Raw genomic sequence first — 18,946 nt, 5'->3', positions numbered from 1 at the left:
CAAAAACAAAGAATTTTTTTTTTTTTTTTTTTTTTTTTTTTTAAAACAGTGAGGGTATTGTTTTACAAGGATGTGTTAGTCAAAGAAACTTTATTTAAAACCTTGATTTCCATATTGTTACGTTAGTTCCTTAGTAAAACACAATTCTATTATACAATATAATTCTATTATGTGTCTGTCATGTCTATTTCAAATGCTATGTGACATAATCACCAACTAAGTACGACAAAGCTTTCAGTGCTGAATCCAAGTTTCATGTTGTTTGCATTTGATGGTGTTTGTGTCTTTACACTGCGTATGCATGTAAAATAATGCGTGGTGAGCACTATGTCTGAATTCCCAGCATAAACACATGGTGTTACAGGAAGAATTCTGCTCAGTTGGTGCCCTGGTATGGGTTTAATGAGAAATAAAAAAAATAGTGTAATTCAAAACCCCTGGGCCGTGAATCACATGCTGATTACTAACTTGTGTAAGTGAGTCAGAGACGGATGAACTGAACCCTGTGCAAAGTCGTGATAATACTCAGCAAAACTTGGTAGATTGATGAAACTTAAATTTTATACTTACCAATCATCTGTGCAATAGTTTTTTCATATTCTGCAACAATTTTCCTGAAGAGAGATAAAAAAACACCCCATTAACAACTCCCATACTCACTTTACCAGAGGCCAGAGATACCCCATATGATTATGCAAGTGTCATATTCATTATACCAGTCTACAGAGATATTCGGCACCTGCAGTAGTTACAGCATGTACATGACTACTAAGCTCACTGAATGTGAGCATATGAAATAGATCATTGGTCCTCACCTCATTTCAAGCACCTCTGTGCGGCTCTCTTCATACTTCACTTTCCAGTCCTTTGCTTCAATCTCCTTTATAATGATCTTTTGAACCAAACAGATAAAAGATCAGGACTTTCAAGAAAAAGCTACATGCCACTTACACTGCTGCAACACTCCTTTGGTCGTCATTTGTAGTAGCAGAAATGTCACTGATTAGCTTCATTTACAGCAATAACACTGTAACAAGCTGTGTTAATGACAGAACCAATTCTTTAACAGAAGCAAACATGTCTGGGGGCCTAGCATTCATCACAAAATTAAAAAACAAACATTTGAACAGTAATCATTCTATAATTGAAGGGGATCATGCCAGTAACAGTTCTGTAGTTCAGGGTTCTTTTGACAGCAACAATTTAGTATATGACGGACCTAGAAGCATTAATAGTCTTGTGAATGAACCGTCTACAGGCAGCAGTAGTTTTGAGATAGAAGGGCCTACTCAGAGTATATTACCTGCTTCTGAAGAGCCTACAGCAGGGGTGCCCAAGAGATAGAACCCCAGATGTTGTAGAACTAAAACTCCCATGATGCTGTGCATGTCTTTAGAATGACAAAGCATCATGGAAGTTGTAGTTTTAAAACTTCTGGGGATCTACCTTTTGGGCACCCCTGGCCCAGAGGAATTTAAAGGCCAGTGGCTGAAGGTTATACCAACATTAGTAGATCCGTAAATGAAGGGTGTTTTAACAAACATAGTTCAGTGTATAAAAAGCCTATGGGTAGCACTGTAGTTGAAAGGCCTATTGAAATAAATAGATTGCTATACTATTGACACTCCTAAGCCAGAACTTCCCATTGACAGTAATAACCATGTGACCGAAGAGCTTACAGGCAGTTATAAACCAAAGACAGAAAGTATTGGCAGACAGAACATTCCGCAATGTAATGAGGACAGTAGCAATTACATGAGTGAAGGGCCTCTGCATATTACATGGCTCAGATTAACTATATACTATTGCTTATTAGTGGAAAATTAACCCACATGTAAATATAAATTCGTCAAGCAATGTATCTTCATATACAATAACCAATAGAATTGTATCGACCATAAAATTCATGGAGATTAATGCATGAACTTCATGAATGTAGGAGTGATATTACCAAAACTAACCACAATGGAAATAGCTAGCAAGACCAATGATCAAAGAAATGGCTACAGAATATTGAGTGAGGGCATGCTAACAATAATACATGCTTCTATGGATGTGGAAGTGATCACTGAAGGACCATAATAATTTGTATACACACTGCAGTTTTATGTCTGCTTCTGAGTGAGAGTAATGAGGCTTATTTTTAAGTATTTTTGTATTTTGAATAATTCAATATGAAAACTTTCTATGACTTTAACAATTCTGTTACAGCATATTTATAATGTGAGCTGCTAGTTATTTACACCGTTTCTAGGATTAGTATTGCATTCATAACATCTATATACATGTTAATCATGACTTTTAATTTACAATAGTAACTAGTGTTTTACACTAGAAACATTTATGAACATTAAAGTCACAGAGTAAAAGGAGAAATAAAGTGTGAGTGTAAGTTACTAGTAACAAGTATTTAGTATCTCTGGCCAGCAACTGTTTGAATACATATAATCTTAAATAACTATGGAAAATTTATAAAAAGTAATATTGGGTGTGGTTAGTGATTTTCTGGAAGACCTCACTAGAGCAAGGATGCTGGCAAATATGGCTAGTGACAATACCCCCTCACATTTTTGTAAATATTTTATTATATCTATATATTTGACAACACTGAAGAAATTACACTCTGCTACAATGTAAAGTATTAAGTGTACAGCCTGTATAACAGTGTATATTTGCTGTCCCCTCAAAATAACCCAATTAGCCATTTTCCCTCCCCGGTGTCATGTTACTCGTTAGTGTTACAAGGTCTAAGGTGTGTTAAATTTGGTGTTATCGCTCTCACACTCTCTCATACTGGTCACTGGAAGTTCAACATGGCACCTCGTGGCAAAGAACTCTCAGAGGATCTGAAAAAGAGACTTGTTGCTCTACATAAAGATGGCTTAGGCTATAAGAAGATTGCCAAGACCCTTACACTGAGCAAGACTATATAGCGGTTTCACAGAACAGGTTCCACTCAGAACAGGCCTCGCCATGGTCGACCAAAGAAGTTGAGTGCACGTGCTCAGCGTCATTTCCAGAGGTTGTCTTTGGGAAATATATGCAGGAGTGCTGCCAGCATTGTTGCAGAGGTTGAAGGGGTGGGGGCAGTGGTGTATTTTAATTTTGTGCTGCCCTAGGCATGACTAAACCTGGGCACCCCCCCCTAATGTAAATTTACCATTAGGGCGCATCTCTTCCTGATTAAGAACCCACCCCTTCTTCTTTAGACTCCACCTTCTCCTGCTCCTTTTAAAGGAATACTATAGGGCCAGGAAAACAAAGCTGTTTTCCTGCCACTATAATTCCCTATAGTGCCCCTCTCCCACGTGTCCTCCCCTCCCCCACTCGACACGGAAGGGGTTAAAATCCTATGGGTATTTAGCAGATGCTGGATGTCCTCATGCACAGCGTGAGGATGTCCAGCAACAATTAGGTGACTTTTGGTCACCTAAAAACCCAAAAGTCCCTCTAGTGGCTGTCTGGTAGACAGCCACTAGAGGTGGAGTTACCCCTCAAGGTAATTATTGCAGTTTCAGAGAAACTGCAATAATTACACTTGCAGGTTTAAGGGTACTGGGACACTGCACCCATACCACTTCAATGAGCTAAAGTTGTCTGGGTGCCTATAGGGTCCCTTTAAGCACACACTCTGACAGACACACACATTCACTGACACAATGGCAGATACACACTGATCGTAACACACTCAATGACAAACACACAGACGTCACCGATTTCACACACACTCATTTACTGACAGAGAGACACACACTAATAGTCAGACTCACTGATTTGACAGACACATGCATACACTAACAGACGTACATATACTCACACACACGTACATACGCTAACAGATGTAAATACACTCATACACACACTAACAGACACACATACACACTGACATACACTCATATACTAACAGACACATACACTCACATACATACACACACACATTAATAATATAATTAACATTTTACCACTCCACCCAGCCTCCCTACCTTTTGGGAAAGCTGGCATGGATGAGTTCCTGGGGTCCAGTGGGGCTGCAGTGAGGCTGGCGGCTGTTCTAATCAGAGGTGGCGAGGGAGCTATTATCTCTCCGCTCTGCTCCCTCACAGGCTGTCTACTGATGCCGGGAGCCGGAATATGACATCATTTTTATTTATTTATTTACACTATATGATCATACATTGCATAAGCCTGCCACAAACATCAATGTACCCCATCTTTGGCAGGTCCTACTCTCACTGCCAACTGTCTACTAAATGAGCTACTCACTTGGGGAAATCCTTCCATCTCGAGTTCTCTGCAGTACAAAGCTTAAATAGGGTCCTGAGATGAGACACCTGTGGCAGGGGGCGGTGCAAAACCAAGGAGCTGGCTAGACTCCTAAATATATGTGGGAAAACAAGGGGCTGGCTGCACTCACCTAAACATGCTTAAATTGAGTGCTGCTGGGGGCCAATAAGTACAGTAAAAATAGAAATCCAGCACACTCACTTATCAACTAAACAGCTACTTTGATGCTGACAGATTTGACTAGTTTTATTAAAAACACCTAATCTAGGCAAAAAATAATGGGGGTTTATTTACACTATATGATCATACATTGCATAAGCCTGCCACAAACATCAATGTACCCCATCTTTGGCAGGTCCTACTCTCACTGCCAACTGTCTACTAAATGAGCTACTCACTTGGGGAAATCCTTCCATCTCGAGTTCTCTGCAGTACAAAGCTTAAATAGGGTCCTGAGATGAGACACCTGTGGCAGGGGGCGGTGCAAAACCAAGGAGCTGGCTAGACTCCTAAATATATGTGGGAAAACAAGGGACTGGCTGCACTCACCTAAACATGCTTAAATGGGGTGCTGCTGGGGGCCAATAAGTACAGTAAAAATAGAAATCCAGCGCACTCACTTATCAACTAAACAGCTACTTTGATGCTGACAGATTTGACTAGTTTTATTAAAAACACCTAATCTAGGAAAAAAATAATGGTTATTTTGAGGGGACAGCAAATTGACACGGTTATACAGGCTGTACACTTACTACTTTACATTGTAGCAGTTGTCATTTCTTCAGTGTTGTTACATGAAAAGATAAAATAAAATGTTTACAAATATGTGAGGGGTGTACTCACTTTTGTGAGATACTGTATATAGCAACAATATGTAGGGATCGACCAATATAATTTTTCATAAACTGATGCCGTTACAGTTATTGGTTACCTTTCGGAATGATAACAGATGCCGATATTCTGTACATTTAAACTTTTGAAAAAAAACAACATAATTTCTACACAAATGTGGCATTTACTGAACATGCCAACAGTAAACATGCTCCTACCACTTGCAGTCAGTTAGTACATGCAGGGATCACTGAGACTTTATTTAATTGGTCTTTACCTTTTTACAAAGTAAATTTAAAAAATTGAATCAACTGTAATCTAGCAATAAAACCCCACCATATAGCACGGTAGTGTGATCCAGAACAGAAGTTAGAATGTACTACCAAAAACTACAGCCATAAAAAACCTCAGGACTTCACCCACTTGAGTTTAGGGTCTCTGTGGATATGGTAGAGAAAACAGTCTCTACAAGACTTTAATCTGGAGAGAGCAGCAGAAAGCAGAGTCATATCTGGCTAAAATATAAGCACATCCCTTTCACGACAAGATACATGGCAATAGATTCACTGACAATGATCAGAGATGACTTGACTAGTGACTTGCTAAACAGAGAGAAAGAAATCGCAAACCTGTTCCTCAAGTGGACTAATGGATCTCAGAACCACTAACTAACACTACAGTATTTCTAGACTTCCTATTTCAGTACAGAAAGACTTGATCGTAACCACTGATAATTGCTGCTTTGAGAAAAAGGGGTGTAGCGAGACATACTGCTCTATTTGCTCTTCCAATAAAGGCATAACAGCAGTTCCCTCCAAGAATCAATTTCTGCTGGCAGAAGATACTAAACAAATTATAAAAATAATAATGTGGGTGTTTCCTTTAATGACCATGTCAATGTAAATGACAGTTATGGAGAAGACTATACAAGATGTGGGTTACCTCCTCTCTGATCATGGAAAGCACAGAAGTTTGGTCAGACTCGTTCAGAGTGATGCTGTCCAAGGGACTTTGGTTCTCGCCCCTTGAACTCTGCTGAAACAAGAAAGCTCTGATTCACTCATTATCCTCTCCTTTAATGTCAAAAAGGGAAGGGGATCAGTAAGCCCAAAGCACAGATCTGCTCCTCGCTGTGGTAATGTCAAATGTTTCTCAATGTCATCTGGACAGTTGCAAAATTGTAGACAAAAAGAAATGAAACAGAGATGAAGAACAAAACCTAGAACAAACTACCCTAAGATGCTTTCCCTAGACACCTAAGTGCACGAGATAGCTTAATTTTTGTAAAAAGTGTTTGTTTAGCTATTGAACTGTAACATGATCTTTAGTCAGTCAAATCCTGCTAGAGTATCAGGAACATTATGGTTTAAGATCAATAAAAAAAATTCCAAAAATGCACAATTAAAACTTCCCTGTTGTACATTTTAAGACCACAAAATATTTGAAGGATTATTATAAGCCAGTATCATGGACTACATTTTTCACAGGACACATATCTATTTTTCGTAGTTTAGATATCAGCCATAAAACTCCACCTTAAATATTAGATACTAATTCTGGAGTGAAACACCTAAACAAGTGGTGAAATCGTGGGGAAGAATATGGGTTTCGGAGGTTGAAAATAAGCCCTTGTTGGTGTAAACATTGCTGTAGGAGGGGATATATGACTGAAAGAGGTTAAATATGAATAGTGTGGACAGAATATGGACCTGCATGGAGAAGAAAGACTTGGGAAGGATCATGACAGCAATGGAATGAGGGTATACGATTATCGGTAGTGAGGTTGGAAGAAATTGGCTTATGAGGGTGAGGAGTAAAAGGATGCATACGGAATTATGGGAATGGCTGACAAATGTCAGCTGAAATATTGAAGCGCTGTCTGAGAGACAGTGTGGGGGAAGCAAAAGGGGCTAAGAGGGCCTGCAAACATCTGTGGTGGTGGGTTGTTACTAATAAAGCCTTTAAGATAGGAGTGATAGACACAAGAAGAGCCTCAGAGACACGGGTGTACTGAAAGTCAGGAGAAGTAAATACATTGAGCATTGGGCTGACTACAAACGTGTGGCAGTAAAGTACTAGTCATAGACAGTCTGCCTTTTTCTCCCTTCTTTTCAGTAAACATGAGAAAAAGGAATAAATCTTAATGAAATTAATATTTTCTTTTTAACCCCTTAAGGACACATGACATGTCTGACATGTCAAGATTCCCTTTTATTCCAGAAGTTTGGTCCTTAAGGGGTTAAACTAATATTTCTATGTGGCATTTAATTGGAGTTAAAGTATGAATACTTAACCTTTTCACAATTTTTTTTTAAAAATAACTTGGTGTAATTTTTTGGGTGATGAGGTGTCGTACTGAATTTTTACATGACACAGTAAACAAAATCATAAGTTGCATCATCACCCCTGTTTAGAAACTACGGATGTAAATATAGACATATCTAATACACGAATTACAGCAGATCTTAAATTTAACTTCCTAACATTAAATTAACCCAGGCAAGATGATGGGCTTTGGACTCCAACTATCATGTATTCAGGTTCAGAACCTTTTTAGCGTAGCAGATCTCACATTAAAATGCATGTATATGTGTTTGTTTTGTTAACTATTCTGTAGAAGTGACTTTCTTCTTGCTATTTTTTTTTATTTACTTTTTTCAGGTTCTAACTATTACATTTTTCAATATGATCACTGCTTATTGATGTACAAGTATATGAAAGAGCAACAATATATTTTTTGTTTTCTTTGTGACAATGAATGGTAGATCAGGAAAATGTTCATCTTAACTAATCAAGGTTCTCTTTGGTCAGTGGGAGAATGCGAGTCTTAAAGCATGTGTTGACCCTTAAGTCCTTGGAAAGGATCATCCTAGTTAAACGTGTCTTAAATACTGCTGAATCTGATAATCTTTAAGGATTTGCTGTGCTAAGCAACATGCATTATATATATATATATATATATATATATATATACACACACACATACGTATCCACACACACACACACACATACATACATACATATACACACCACAGCTGAAAGTAATCTTTCTAGAACAGTGAAAATATCTTCAATTGACATGTCCATAGAGAAATGGGTAATTAAGTGTTCTTGCATAGCAAGACCACTTAATGTTATCTCACATATATATTATTATTATTATTATAGCCAAATTTACCACCCTAACTCCTCCCACAGTTTTTACACTACATAGACAAAAATATACCAAAACGTGCGGATTGTTCCCGATTGGTGTGCTATTACTTTGTGGAATGTTTCGCCGAATGGTTCACGGAATATCGTCGTTCTCGAGACAAAATTGGTCCCATAAGAATGAATGGCAAAATGTTCAAAGCTAGAGTGGGAGCTGGCAAAAGCTGAAAAATCAGGACATGATTTCTAAACTGCCACCACTCCCTCATTTTCAAGCCCACCTACACAAATCATATATCAAAATGTTCAGCTATCCCTGCTGCCACTAGAAATGTCCACGGCAAAGCCATAGTCCTGATTGTTTTCACAATATGACCATTTGTTTGCAACTCACGCCGTCCATTGACATTCATTGAAACTCCACTCTAGCCAGCTCAAATTTGAAGGGCAATTTAAACTGTGACTGTGCCTTCATTGTTAATATTTCAGAGACATACTATGCATGTAGGTCTGGGTCTTGTGATTCTCACAATATAAAGCTCTTCGCTGTAGGATTTATAGTTTTTAAAATACAACCGTTTGAAGATGGAAACCGCCAAAATACTCTGACCTGTGCCAGGCTGGAGCAGCAAGTGATGTCATATACAGGGCCTTTTGTACCTGCTAATGTTTTTATAACTGTATGTTTTAATGTAACTGTGAAGCACTTTGGGCAACAACGTTGCAATTAAATGTGCTATATAAATAAATAATAACACTTCACACGGGGGGCGGAGCCTGACCACGAGCCGGAGCGGTCGCACCTCAGCGAGGCTCCCGACCGCAACCCGAATAAAAGCCTGACAAGTGGGGAATTAAACCCCCAACTTACCCACTCCTGACCAGGGGCACCATCGACACTCTCCCCTACAGCCTCCCATGCCGTTTGTGTGTCCGGCACGGGTTAACCGCCGGAAGCGCAGACCCGCGGCCTACAAGCCGGCTGCAGCCCTCGATTGGACGGCATTCCTCGACGGCCTCGATCAGCCAGAGGATTCAACAGGGGACGATCCCTACATAGCACCCTCACCCACTCGGGCAGAAATGGGCCGCCGGTCCCAGAAACCCCCACCGGAGACGGCCTCAGGGTCCAGAGACATCAGCACCATGCTGCAGCAACACAGGCCGCCAGCCAAAATGGCGGGAGCGGCGGAGCAGGACACCATGAAGGTACTCAGGGGTCCCAGCCCACATGCCCAACCCCCAGAACAGGTACCTACACCAGGGGGAACCACTGATGGGTCTGCCCCAGTCACCCAGCGGGACTTCCAGCACCTAATTGGGGAAATAAAAAACCTCCTGGCGACCAGCATAGCAGCCATTAAATCTGAAGTGCAGGCTATAGATGTCAGGGTGCAGGCCACAGAGAACGATGTTGCTAACATCAAACAGGGACTGACAACCATGCAGGACACAGTACTGGCACTCCAGACTCAACAGCAAGCACTCTCCCTACACTATATCGCCCTCGATGACAGGACAAGGCGAAACCACATAAAAATAAGAGGAGTACCAGACGACGTCTCCTCAGACGAATTACCTCACTACCTGAGACGCCTCGTGGCCGCCATCCTGCCACCCACACAGGCCAAGAAATTCAACACGGATGGGATATACCGCCTGCCACCTTCGGGTAGGACAGCCCCAAGATTGGCCCGAGACGTGATTGTCCGCTGTGCCGCCTCCCAAGACAAAAGAATCCTGATGACCGCTCTCCGGGGCAAGACGCCACTCACATTTGAAGGCGCACAGCTTAACATCTACCAAGACCTCACCAGAGCCACGCTACAATGGCGCAGATCGCTGAACCAAGTCACCAGCACCCTCAGAGAAGCGGGGATAGAATACCACTGGAGGTCGCCCAGATTCCTGGTGGTCACTAGACACGGAACTGTCCACAAACTCTCCACTCTTGAAGAGTTCCCGACATTCTGTCACGCTTTGGGCATACCCGCACCTAACCAGGCCACTGACAAGTGACCTACTCCTGAGGCCTGACTCCAACAACAGAGACTTTACCACACATGTCTTACGTTGCTCAGTTATGACTACCCATATTCTGCTGACCTTGAACTACTCCTAGCTCACCTCATCCCCCCCCACTGACAAGAGGGAGCGACCGCTCCAAACATACGTACCCCCCCCCAGACCCCCCTGGGCTCTGGTATACATAGAAGAAGGCCATAACTCAGAACCCGATAGGGTCACTACACACATACTATAGTTACTCACCCCTTCTCCCGAGGCAATACACACACTCACGATAACACACCATTGCGGACCCACACTCTCTAGTACATAATTTTGTTTAACTGCTATTGTTCATGCCGTACTATGTTTTCATGATTATGTTTGATGTACAGTTCAAATACTCTTGACCCGCAAGGGTGTGAAAAAAAAAAAAACAAATTTCAATAAAAAGAGATTGACAAAAAAAAAAAAAAAAAATAACACTTCACACAATTTCCCCAGAAATTGTAGCTTTTCTAGTTTGTGTCTAATATGCTCATAGTGGAAAACAGTATAAACATTCTCATTAGTATGAATACAACCCCCCAAATACAGAAAAAAAAAACACACAAAAAAAACCCATTTAACTAAAAACTATTTTATTGTTTCTACAAAATTCACTCCACATTATTTTTGCTTCAAAGGGATTCTCTAAGCACTGGATTGAACAAAAGTTATCGTTACTGTGAACTAAACAGGAGACAGAGGAGCATCTTTGAAGAGACTGGCCCATGGCTAATAAATTTGAGTTTTATAGGAATTTTATTAGTATTCTTTCTTTAAGAGGGGACATTAATCTAATCTCTAAAAGGCCCAATTCAACTTTAACAATATTTTTTTTTAATGTTAATGTTTTCTGTTGATTTAGAAAAATTGCTTTTATACAGTGGTTCAAAGTGCTCACATTCTATAGTTATGTACACATTCATGCACACCACTCTGCATCTTAGGATAAATGCAGTTTTAAATCAGAACTGTTAATAAAGACAGATTTTTGACATGTGATATATACTGTGATATGTGGAGAAACAAAACAAACAGAAATCTATATGAAAATCCGTAAATAAAACTTCCAGGAGGAGAAAATAATCTGGAGATTTAAAGATGAACAAGCAGGGACTAGGTTTATTTTTACACTTTGCGTGTATTTGCTGCCCCCTGCTGTTTGTAACCAGGAAAGGTATTTAGTGTAGTAGCAAAATAAATATTTATTAATATATAAATATCTATATTTATAAAAAAAAATTTCGACTGTAGAAGAAGAACAGTTTTAAAATATTTGTAATTTCCCATTCTGGTTACATTTATTACTGAGTTTATGGGAGTGTTGTTGACATTTACAGCTGAGCCTTTTCTTTTAGGTTTGTATTTTTTTTTTTTTTAAACTATTTTATTATTTTTTATTATTAGTGTTGTTTAACATCTCTACACCAACATTTGGCACAACCTGTATATTTTGACCTCATTTTAATATTATTTGGTAAACATTATTGACTGGATTTGGTATAGTAGTTATTTCTATTCTATTTATTTCCTTCTTTTGTATATTGCACTCTTTAAGTCTGTGAGTGCAATATACCCTAAAGCCTTTTTTTTGGTGTCTAGACATATTACACTATTTGTGGTCCTTGTTTATATTTGTGGTCCTTGTTTATATTTTTTTGCAGATTATGTTTGTTTGTATTGGTATCTAAGAAGTATTTTCTTTTCTTGTTTATGTATTTGAGGAATCCTCACATAATCTGCAAATGTATTTGTATAGTGTATTTTATATTGGGTATTTTGAAATTCCGATTGTTACTTCCTTTGGAATCTCAAAACCAAAATAAATTTAAAAAAAAAAATATATAATTTTTTTTTTTTGGGCGTCAAATTTTCATTAGAGATCAGTCACTTGCCATTAGCAAAGTTATATAGTGTGAAAATAATTTAAAAAAACAAAAAACAAAAAAACTTACATTAGAATCAGGATCAGGGTGTTCAACAGCTAGCTTCTTTTCCAAGACTGAAAGAGGAAATAACATCGGTATTAAGCCATTATTATACTGGTGAAGGGCCCAGTTGTAATTGCACCCTGTGACGTGTACCCCATTGATTGCAAATGAAGAATATTATCAATACCTGTAATAGAGTCATTGGAACACTCAAAGAATTCTTGTTCATCATCATTCTTGATGCCTGATCCTGTGGTTTGGGGACCAGGAACAGATGCCAGCTTCTCCTCATCTGTAGCATGGCCCTCCCTCTTCTCTAGGCTAGGAGATTCATCTTCTTGCTGTTAAGATTGTAAATAAATATATCCTATTTCAGAACACTGGTGTAAAAACCCAACTTCACTGTTCCCCTAAAAAAAAAAAAAAAAATCTAAACCTGCAACAATCCAAGTCTACGAGTTAAATATAAAGACATGTGCCTAGCCACTTGATTAATGTTCCAACAAAGGGTGTGTGAATTACATTTTTAAAACTGCTGGAATCATGAATGTGAACACAAAATATTCAGCCAATTAGAATACAGATAGAATACAAATCTATTGGTCTGAGAATCAACAAATTATATTACACTAATGACAACTTTGCTACCTGCTATAAAATCCAATGTTTATAGAGCATTTAAAGTCACAATTGGAATGTTCCATCTTTCTACATATACCGTATATACTCGAGTATAAGCCGACCCGAATATAAGCCGAGGCCCCTAATTTTACCCCAAAAAACTGGGAAAACTTATTGACTCGAGTATAAGACTAGGGTGGGAAATGCAGCAGCTACTGGTAAATTTCGAAATAAAATTAGATCCTAAAAAAAATATATCAATTGAATATTTATTTACAGTGTGTGTATAATGAATGCAGTGTGTGTGTGTATGAATGCAGCGTGTGCGTATGAGTGCAGCGTGTGTGTATGAATGTAGTGTGTGTATGAGTGCAGTGTGTGTATGAGTGCAGTGTGTGTGTGTATGAATGCAGTGTGTGTATGAGTGCAGTGTGTGTGTATGAATGCAGCGTGTGTATGAGTGCAGCGTGTGTATGAATGCAGCGTGTGTATGAATGCAGCGTGTGTATGAGTGCAGTGTGTGTGTATGAGTGCAGTGTGTGTATGTGTATGAGTGCAGTGTGTGTGTATGAGTGCCGTGTGTGTATGAGTGCCGTGTGTGTATGTGTATGAGTGCAGTGTGTGTGTATGAGTGCAGTGTGTATGTGTATGAGTGCAGTGTGTGTATGTGTATGAGTGCACTGTGTGTGTGTGTGTTGCAGAGCCTTGGTGGGGGGTGGGCATTTTTTTATTTTTTTTAATTATTTGAATTTTTTATATTATTATTTATTTTTATTATTTTTCATTTAATTTAATTATTATTATTTTATTATTATTATATATTTTTTTCGTCCCCCCTCCCTGCTTGATGTATGGCAGGGAGGGGGGCTATCCTTCCCTGGTGATCCAGTGGCATTGGCAGTTCAGTGGGGGGGCTGTGGGGGCTGTGAGAGCTGTAACTTACCTCTCCTGCAGCTCCTGTCAGCTCTCTCCTCCTCCGCGCCGTCCGGTCAGCTCTTCTGTCAGCTCCCACTGTAAGTCTCGCGAGAGCCGTGGCTCTCGCGAGATTTACACTGGGAGCTGACCGAGGTGCTGAACGGACGGCGCGGAGGAGGAGAGAGCTGACAGGAGCTGCAGGAGAGGAACGAACATTATATTTGCTGACATTAATAAACAGCTATTTTTTCATCTACACCTTTATCTATAATATTTAAAAAAAAAAAATTAAATTATTTTTGTAGTGCATATGCAGATAACAGTCGCTTATGAGGTACCCCAACGGCAATCCACTAGCGTGGTGTAGCCATTGGTTACATTGAGGTATATGAGAGATCTTGTACAATTTTTATAATTAATGAGAGGTTAAACAAGAGTAGCATAGTCTAGGTATTATATAAGACAAGTGTGGTTCCGTTACTTCCGAGGTATATCAACATAGGAAAAAGAAAAGGGCAGGGTTAAGGCCTGCGGCTTGTGCCACTAAGTGTCCAGTTGTGATTAAGTTGGGGGACCGGTTAGCCATATAATATGTCATATGTACAACGGTTGATTTAGGAGGGTCAATAGGCGTGTGTCTCTGAGTGGCCCCTGCAAAGTGGAAGGCTAGACAGTGATATAGGCTGAGCGTTAATTTGGCGTTAGTGGTGCTGAGCCTGTGTACGTGAATGTTTCCTGTGCCATTGTTGTGACGGCCAGAGTAGGTGGCGGTTAAGTCTGCTATCTGACCAGGCTAGTTATGTCTATGCAGTCTCACTGCAGGGTGCGCCAATTAGTAGTGGCTCTAGGGAGAGAAAAGGCATGTAAGTAGATTCTGGTAAACTAGACATGGAAATAAGAAGAGTATACAAGAAGGAACACAACTTAAGAGTAAAACGAAATTGCAGTGTATGGGTTTGTCACACGATAAACCCTCCGGACTTGTGCCATTCGCCTCCTGGTATTGCTCTTGGTCCGACATTGTCCTCGGGAGGGCTTGGCAGTAAAGTCTTGCGCTGGCCAGTGCTACGGAAAATCAGGCTCGCCCCTCCAGCCTGTACTCTTGACAGTCAGCCAATGCCCCTACGGGGGTCGCCGCTTGCTTTTGGACTCTGTCTGCGCCGGGGGGCCACGTGGCGGTGGGGTGTCCCTCCAGCCCTGGGGTTGTGGGGGAGCCGGTACCCTTGTACCACAAACCTGGAGTCCTGTGCGGTCCAGGGTCTTCCCGGGAGGGATGTTGCGGTGGGTGTTGCTTGTAGGTAGTGTGGGGCCCCAATGGCGTGTCGGAACCCTCCGCTTGTGTAGTCGGTACCTTCTGGTCGAGACCTTCTTGGCTTGGGGACAAGTGTGCGCCCTTGAGGTGTTCCCCACTCTTCCCGGCACCGCCATCTTGTGCTCCTGTGTGTGTCAGTCGCTGAGTTCATGCACGTTGTGTGCGGCCCAGCAATGTTGCCCAGAACCTGGTAAAGATTATGTCAAGGGTGTCTGGTGCTGTAGTGCTGGGCTCTGCCACGGATGTGTTATGCCTTGGGCATCTGCCATTTTGTTTCCCTCCGCTCCCGTTCAGGAGTAGTACAGGGTCTTTAGGACGGGTTAGGCTGTGGTAGCTCAGCACAACAAGGACCGGGATAACCCCCACCAGTCCATGGTGGGGCGGGTCGGGGGGAGACTCTGACTTCAGACATGTCTCGTATTCGCAGGGGGAAAGTGGCCATCTCTCCCCCGCGCTCTCTTTGGTAGGCTGCATCTGATTGCCACGGTTCCCGGCCGCTTGGAGCTCTAATCCCTGTTTCAAAAGATGCGGGTAAGTTATTGCCGTTGGTAGGGCTCGCTGGGTACCTTTGTCCGGCACCTGGGTCTGAAAAATCACAGAGTTTCTAGCTTTATAACGGGAGCTCATGTGAGGCACGTCTGGCCTGCTTGCCAGTCAGGCTCCGCCCCCTATCTATAATATTTTAATATAAAATGTATACCATGCCATTTCATTTATAGTGAAAATGTAGAGTAGGTTTATAGTCACATAAGGAAGACACAAACCACCACAGTCAAAAAAAATCTATGTGCAGATACAGCTGCATTAGGTAGTTAAAGGACCACTATAGTGCCAGGAAAACATACTCGTTTACCTGGCACTATAGTGCCCTGAGGGTGCCCTCACCCTCAGGGACCCCCTCCCGCCGGGCTCTGGGGAGAGTAAAGGGGTTAAAACTTACCTTTCTCCAGCGCCGGGCGGGGAGCTCTCCTCCTCCGATCCTCCCATTCGGCTGAATGCGCACGCGCGGCAAGAGCTGCGCGCGCATTCAGCCGGTCTCATAGGAAAGCATTATCAATGCTTTCCTATGGACGCTTGCGTGCTCTCACTGTGATTTTCACAGTGAGAATCACGCAAGCGCCTTTAGCGGCTGTCAATAAGACAGCCACTAGAGGATTTGAGGGCTGGATTAACCCATTTATAAACATAGCAGTTTCTCTTCATTAAGCTGAAGTGGTCTGGGTGCCTAGAGTGGTCCTTTAAGTCAGATCTTACTTCAGGAAAGTCACTTATCTATAGTACAATCAGAGATCCCACATTCCTGCTGACAGGAATAAACATAACAAACAGAGAAGTCACAATACCACTGTAAAAGATTGTTTTGCCCCAAGTGCTTTCCTGAGAATTGAAACGCAAAGTTATCAAGTTGATTTTAAGAAAGTCTTCAATCCGTAATTTGTCATAACACGATCCTACAAGGTTCTCATTATTTGGCGATTCGCTTAGAATTGAAATCATCCACTGGCCGTCTGGAAAAACCATGATGCGTTTTATCATGGAGGCTGTGATTAGAGCTAGCTCATCTAAGTAAAACATATTCTCACTTATGTGAAAGAGATGGATTCAAAAACTTGTCAGTGAGATATGTTCAACTGCATGTGGGTCAAGATTCATTATTAATCAATGCAGCTTTAGGTTTATGCAACCCTCTTGTTATCAAGTCTGTTTTGCCTTTGGCTTTGAAGGGATTAACCTATAATGACTTAATATAGAGGATTTCAGAATTCAGTTTGACTGTAAAAGAGAGGTATTTTCATTAGTGCATGGAATGCAAGCACTGCAGGGTCTGGTTGTTACAAGAGGAACATACCAGCTATTAGACTGCATGAATGCCAATAGTAGTGATTTGATTTCAGAAGCTTTTAGTAATACGATTTACAGCACCAAATAAACAAAACAAGGAAGATGCAGGGTTGGACACCAATATATCTTCCAAAATGTAAATTAAAAGCTACTGTTATGTACAATGTTCTGAATAAGTGCAATGATTTCTCCTGGATATCTTCTATGCATCCAGGGACAGATATTTTCATCGCAGCAGAAATGATTTATGAACAATTAAAACTATTGCAAATAATGCAAAATAGCAGAAATGGTTATCTGCATTATATAAATACAAATACACACATGTATAAATATACATATTCACAATATATATATATATAGGTGTTTTGTCATGAGGAAAGTTCCCATGTGGAACCGAAACGTTGACTTTACCTGACACATCTTATGTATGGTAGGCAATATTCGTATACATAAAACGAGACCACACAATAACCACAGACAACGTTTAATTACTTTTCAATGGGCTTGGCCGTGGTGTTTATTTAAAGCTCAAGGGGCATACAAACATAACTTTGGAACCATATATTTGGAACCATAATCATATAACATATGGTTTACCAACTTTCAAAACCTTTTACTTTATTAACCACCAAATAGCCAGTCAGTCATAACTAACCTGACCGGCTTTTATTTAAAACCATTTACCACAATATCCTTCCTCAGAACTTGACCCTGATGATGACTTTTGTCCCAAAGCCTCATAACACCACGACAATGCAATGAAATAAAAGTAAAGAGGGGGGATCCATTCGCACCGTTCCTGCTTCAGTCCATTATGACAGGATTAAACTTGTGCTGCTTCTTTTTATACTGTACCAGTTTCCCGCTCTTTTTCTGCTGGCAACTTTCAACCAATCCCATGCCAGCTCCAGCCCCCAGAAACAGCTGTGTCATCAATTCTGCCCAGATACTAACTGACCAACTGCCACAAAATGTAAAATTCCTCACATTCAAATCCTAGACAAAACAGGTTGAGGGGCGGAGCCTAACCACCGAGCCGACCAGACGTGCTGTAAATCAGCTCCCACAAAAAACAACGAAAAAGGGGGTATAAACCCCGCTAACGGACACGTTCTGGAGCCTGAGTGCACCCATCTAATCAGGGTCACCATGGGGCGTCGAATGAAGCCACAAACGAGTTGTAAATCGCCCGGAAACCCGAAATCCGTGTATGGGGCCTATCTGTGCCGGAGCCAGGGAGAGACGGCCGCTCTCCTGGATGGTAATGCCAGATATCGACCCTCTCAAGCACCCATTTCTATTCCGCCTCCCCCCTGGACCGGTGGGGGTTATCCCGGTCCGCAATCTGCTCCAAAAGCACGCAGCCGAGCAGACCGCACAAGCATGACACGGGCGTACTAATCAGCAGACCTTAACGAGACCACCTAAAATGGCGGATGGCACACTATCCCGCATGAAGAGGATGTCGCAGCCACCGACCGCACTACTGAGGCGCCCAGAGGCGATCCGGTCCCACCCCTGGGACTCACCTAAGGGGAGACAACAGGCAACCCGACCCAAAACGCCTCCACCACAGAAGAACGACAAACGGAACTGTAAATGCTGGGGAAGGAGGGGACTAACCCCGGGTAAAAACCCATCTCACTTACCCATCCAAGCGCAACCATACCCACCCGGGCAGCAGGCCGTAGGGCATAGAGCCCGTAAGCATCATCCACATCGGCGGAGGAAACAGAGATGCAAGCGACAGACAACGACCCGCTCTTCCGTCTCTCCCACAAGAGGAGGAAACCCGGACCCCAGAGGCAACCGAGTTTGTGGAACGAAGATGCAGGCCTGCACTCCAGCCTGGGGCTGGGGGGACACCCTCTCTGACACAGGAATTGCAGCTAACCACAACTACCGAGAGTCGGTCACACATCGCCTTTGCAGAGCCGGCATCGGGTGATAGAGAACTGGATGGAGGCTGCATGTAAGCACTGGTACGGGACACTGTCACTCT

General features: G+C 41.6%; 1 protein-coding gene across 3 annotated transcripts in view; it reads right to left on the bottom strand.

Annotated features, from left to right (window-relative positions):
* Positions 1 to 18,946, bottom strand: part of TACC1 (transforming acidic coiled-coil containing protein 1) — a 124,381-nt gene that overhangs the window by 9,770 nt on the left and 95,665 nt on the right. For all 3 annotated transcript variants that reach the window (XM_063448410.1, XM_063448408.1, XM_063448409.1), the window contains 4 exons: positions 12,439 to 12,592; positions 12,276 to 12,322; positions 816 to 892; positions 571 to 614 (listed from right to left, as the gene is read on the bottom strand). In XM_063448410.1, coding sequence (XP_063304480.1) covers positions 571 to 614; positions 816 to 892; positions 12,276 to 12,322; positions 12,439 to 12,592 — 322 coding nt within the window. The remainder of the gene's footprint in view (positions 1 to 570; positions 615 to 815; positions 893 to 12,275; positions 12,323 to 12,438; positions 12,593 to 18,946) is intronic.

The sequence above is a fragment of the Pelobates fuscus genome, chromosome 3, assembly GCF_036172605.1.
Source record: "Pelobates fuscus isolate aPelFus1 chromosome 3, aPelFus1.pri, whole genome shotgun sequence".
Classification (NCBI taxonomy): domain Eukaryota; kingdom Metazoa; phylum Chordata; class Amphibia; order Anura; family Pelobatidae; genus Pelobates; species Pelobates fuscus.
Note: the sequence above shows the minus strand (reverse complement) of the source record. Positions and strands in the feature narration are given on the sequence as shown.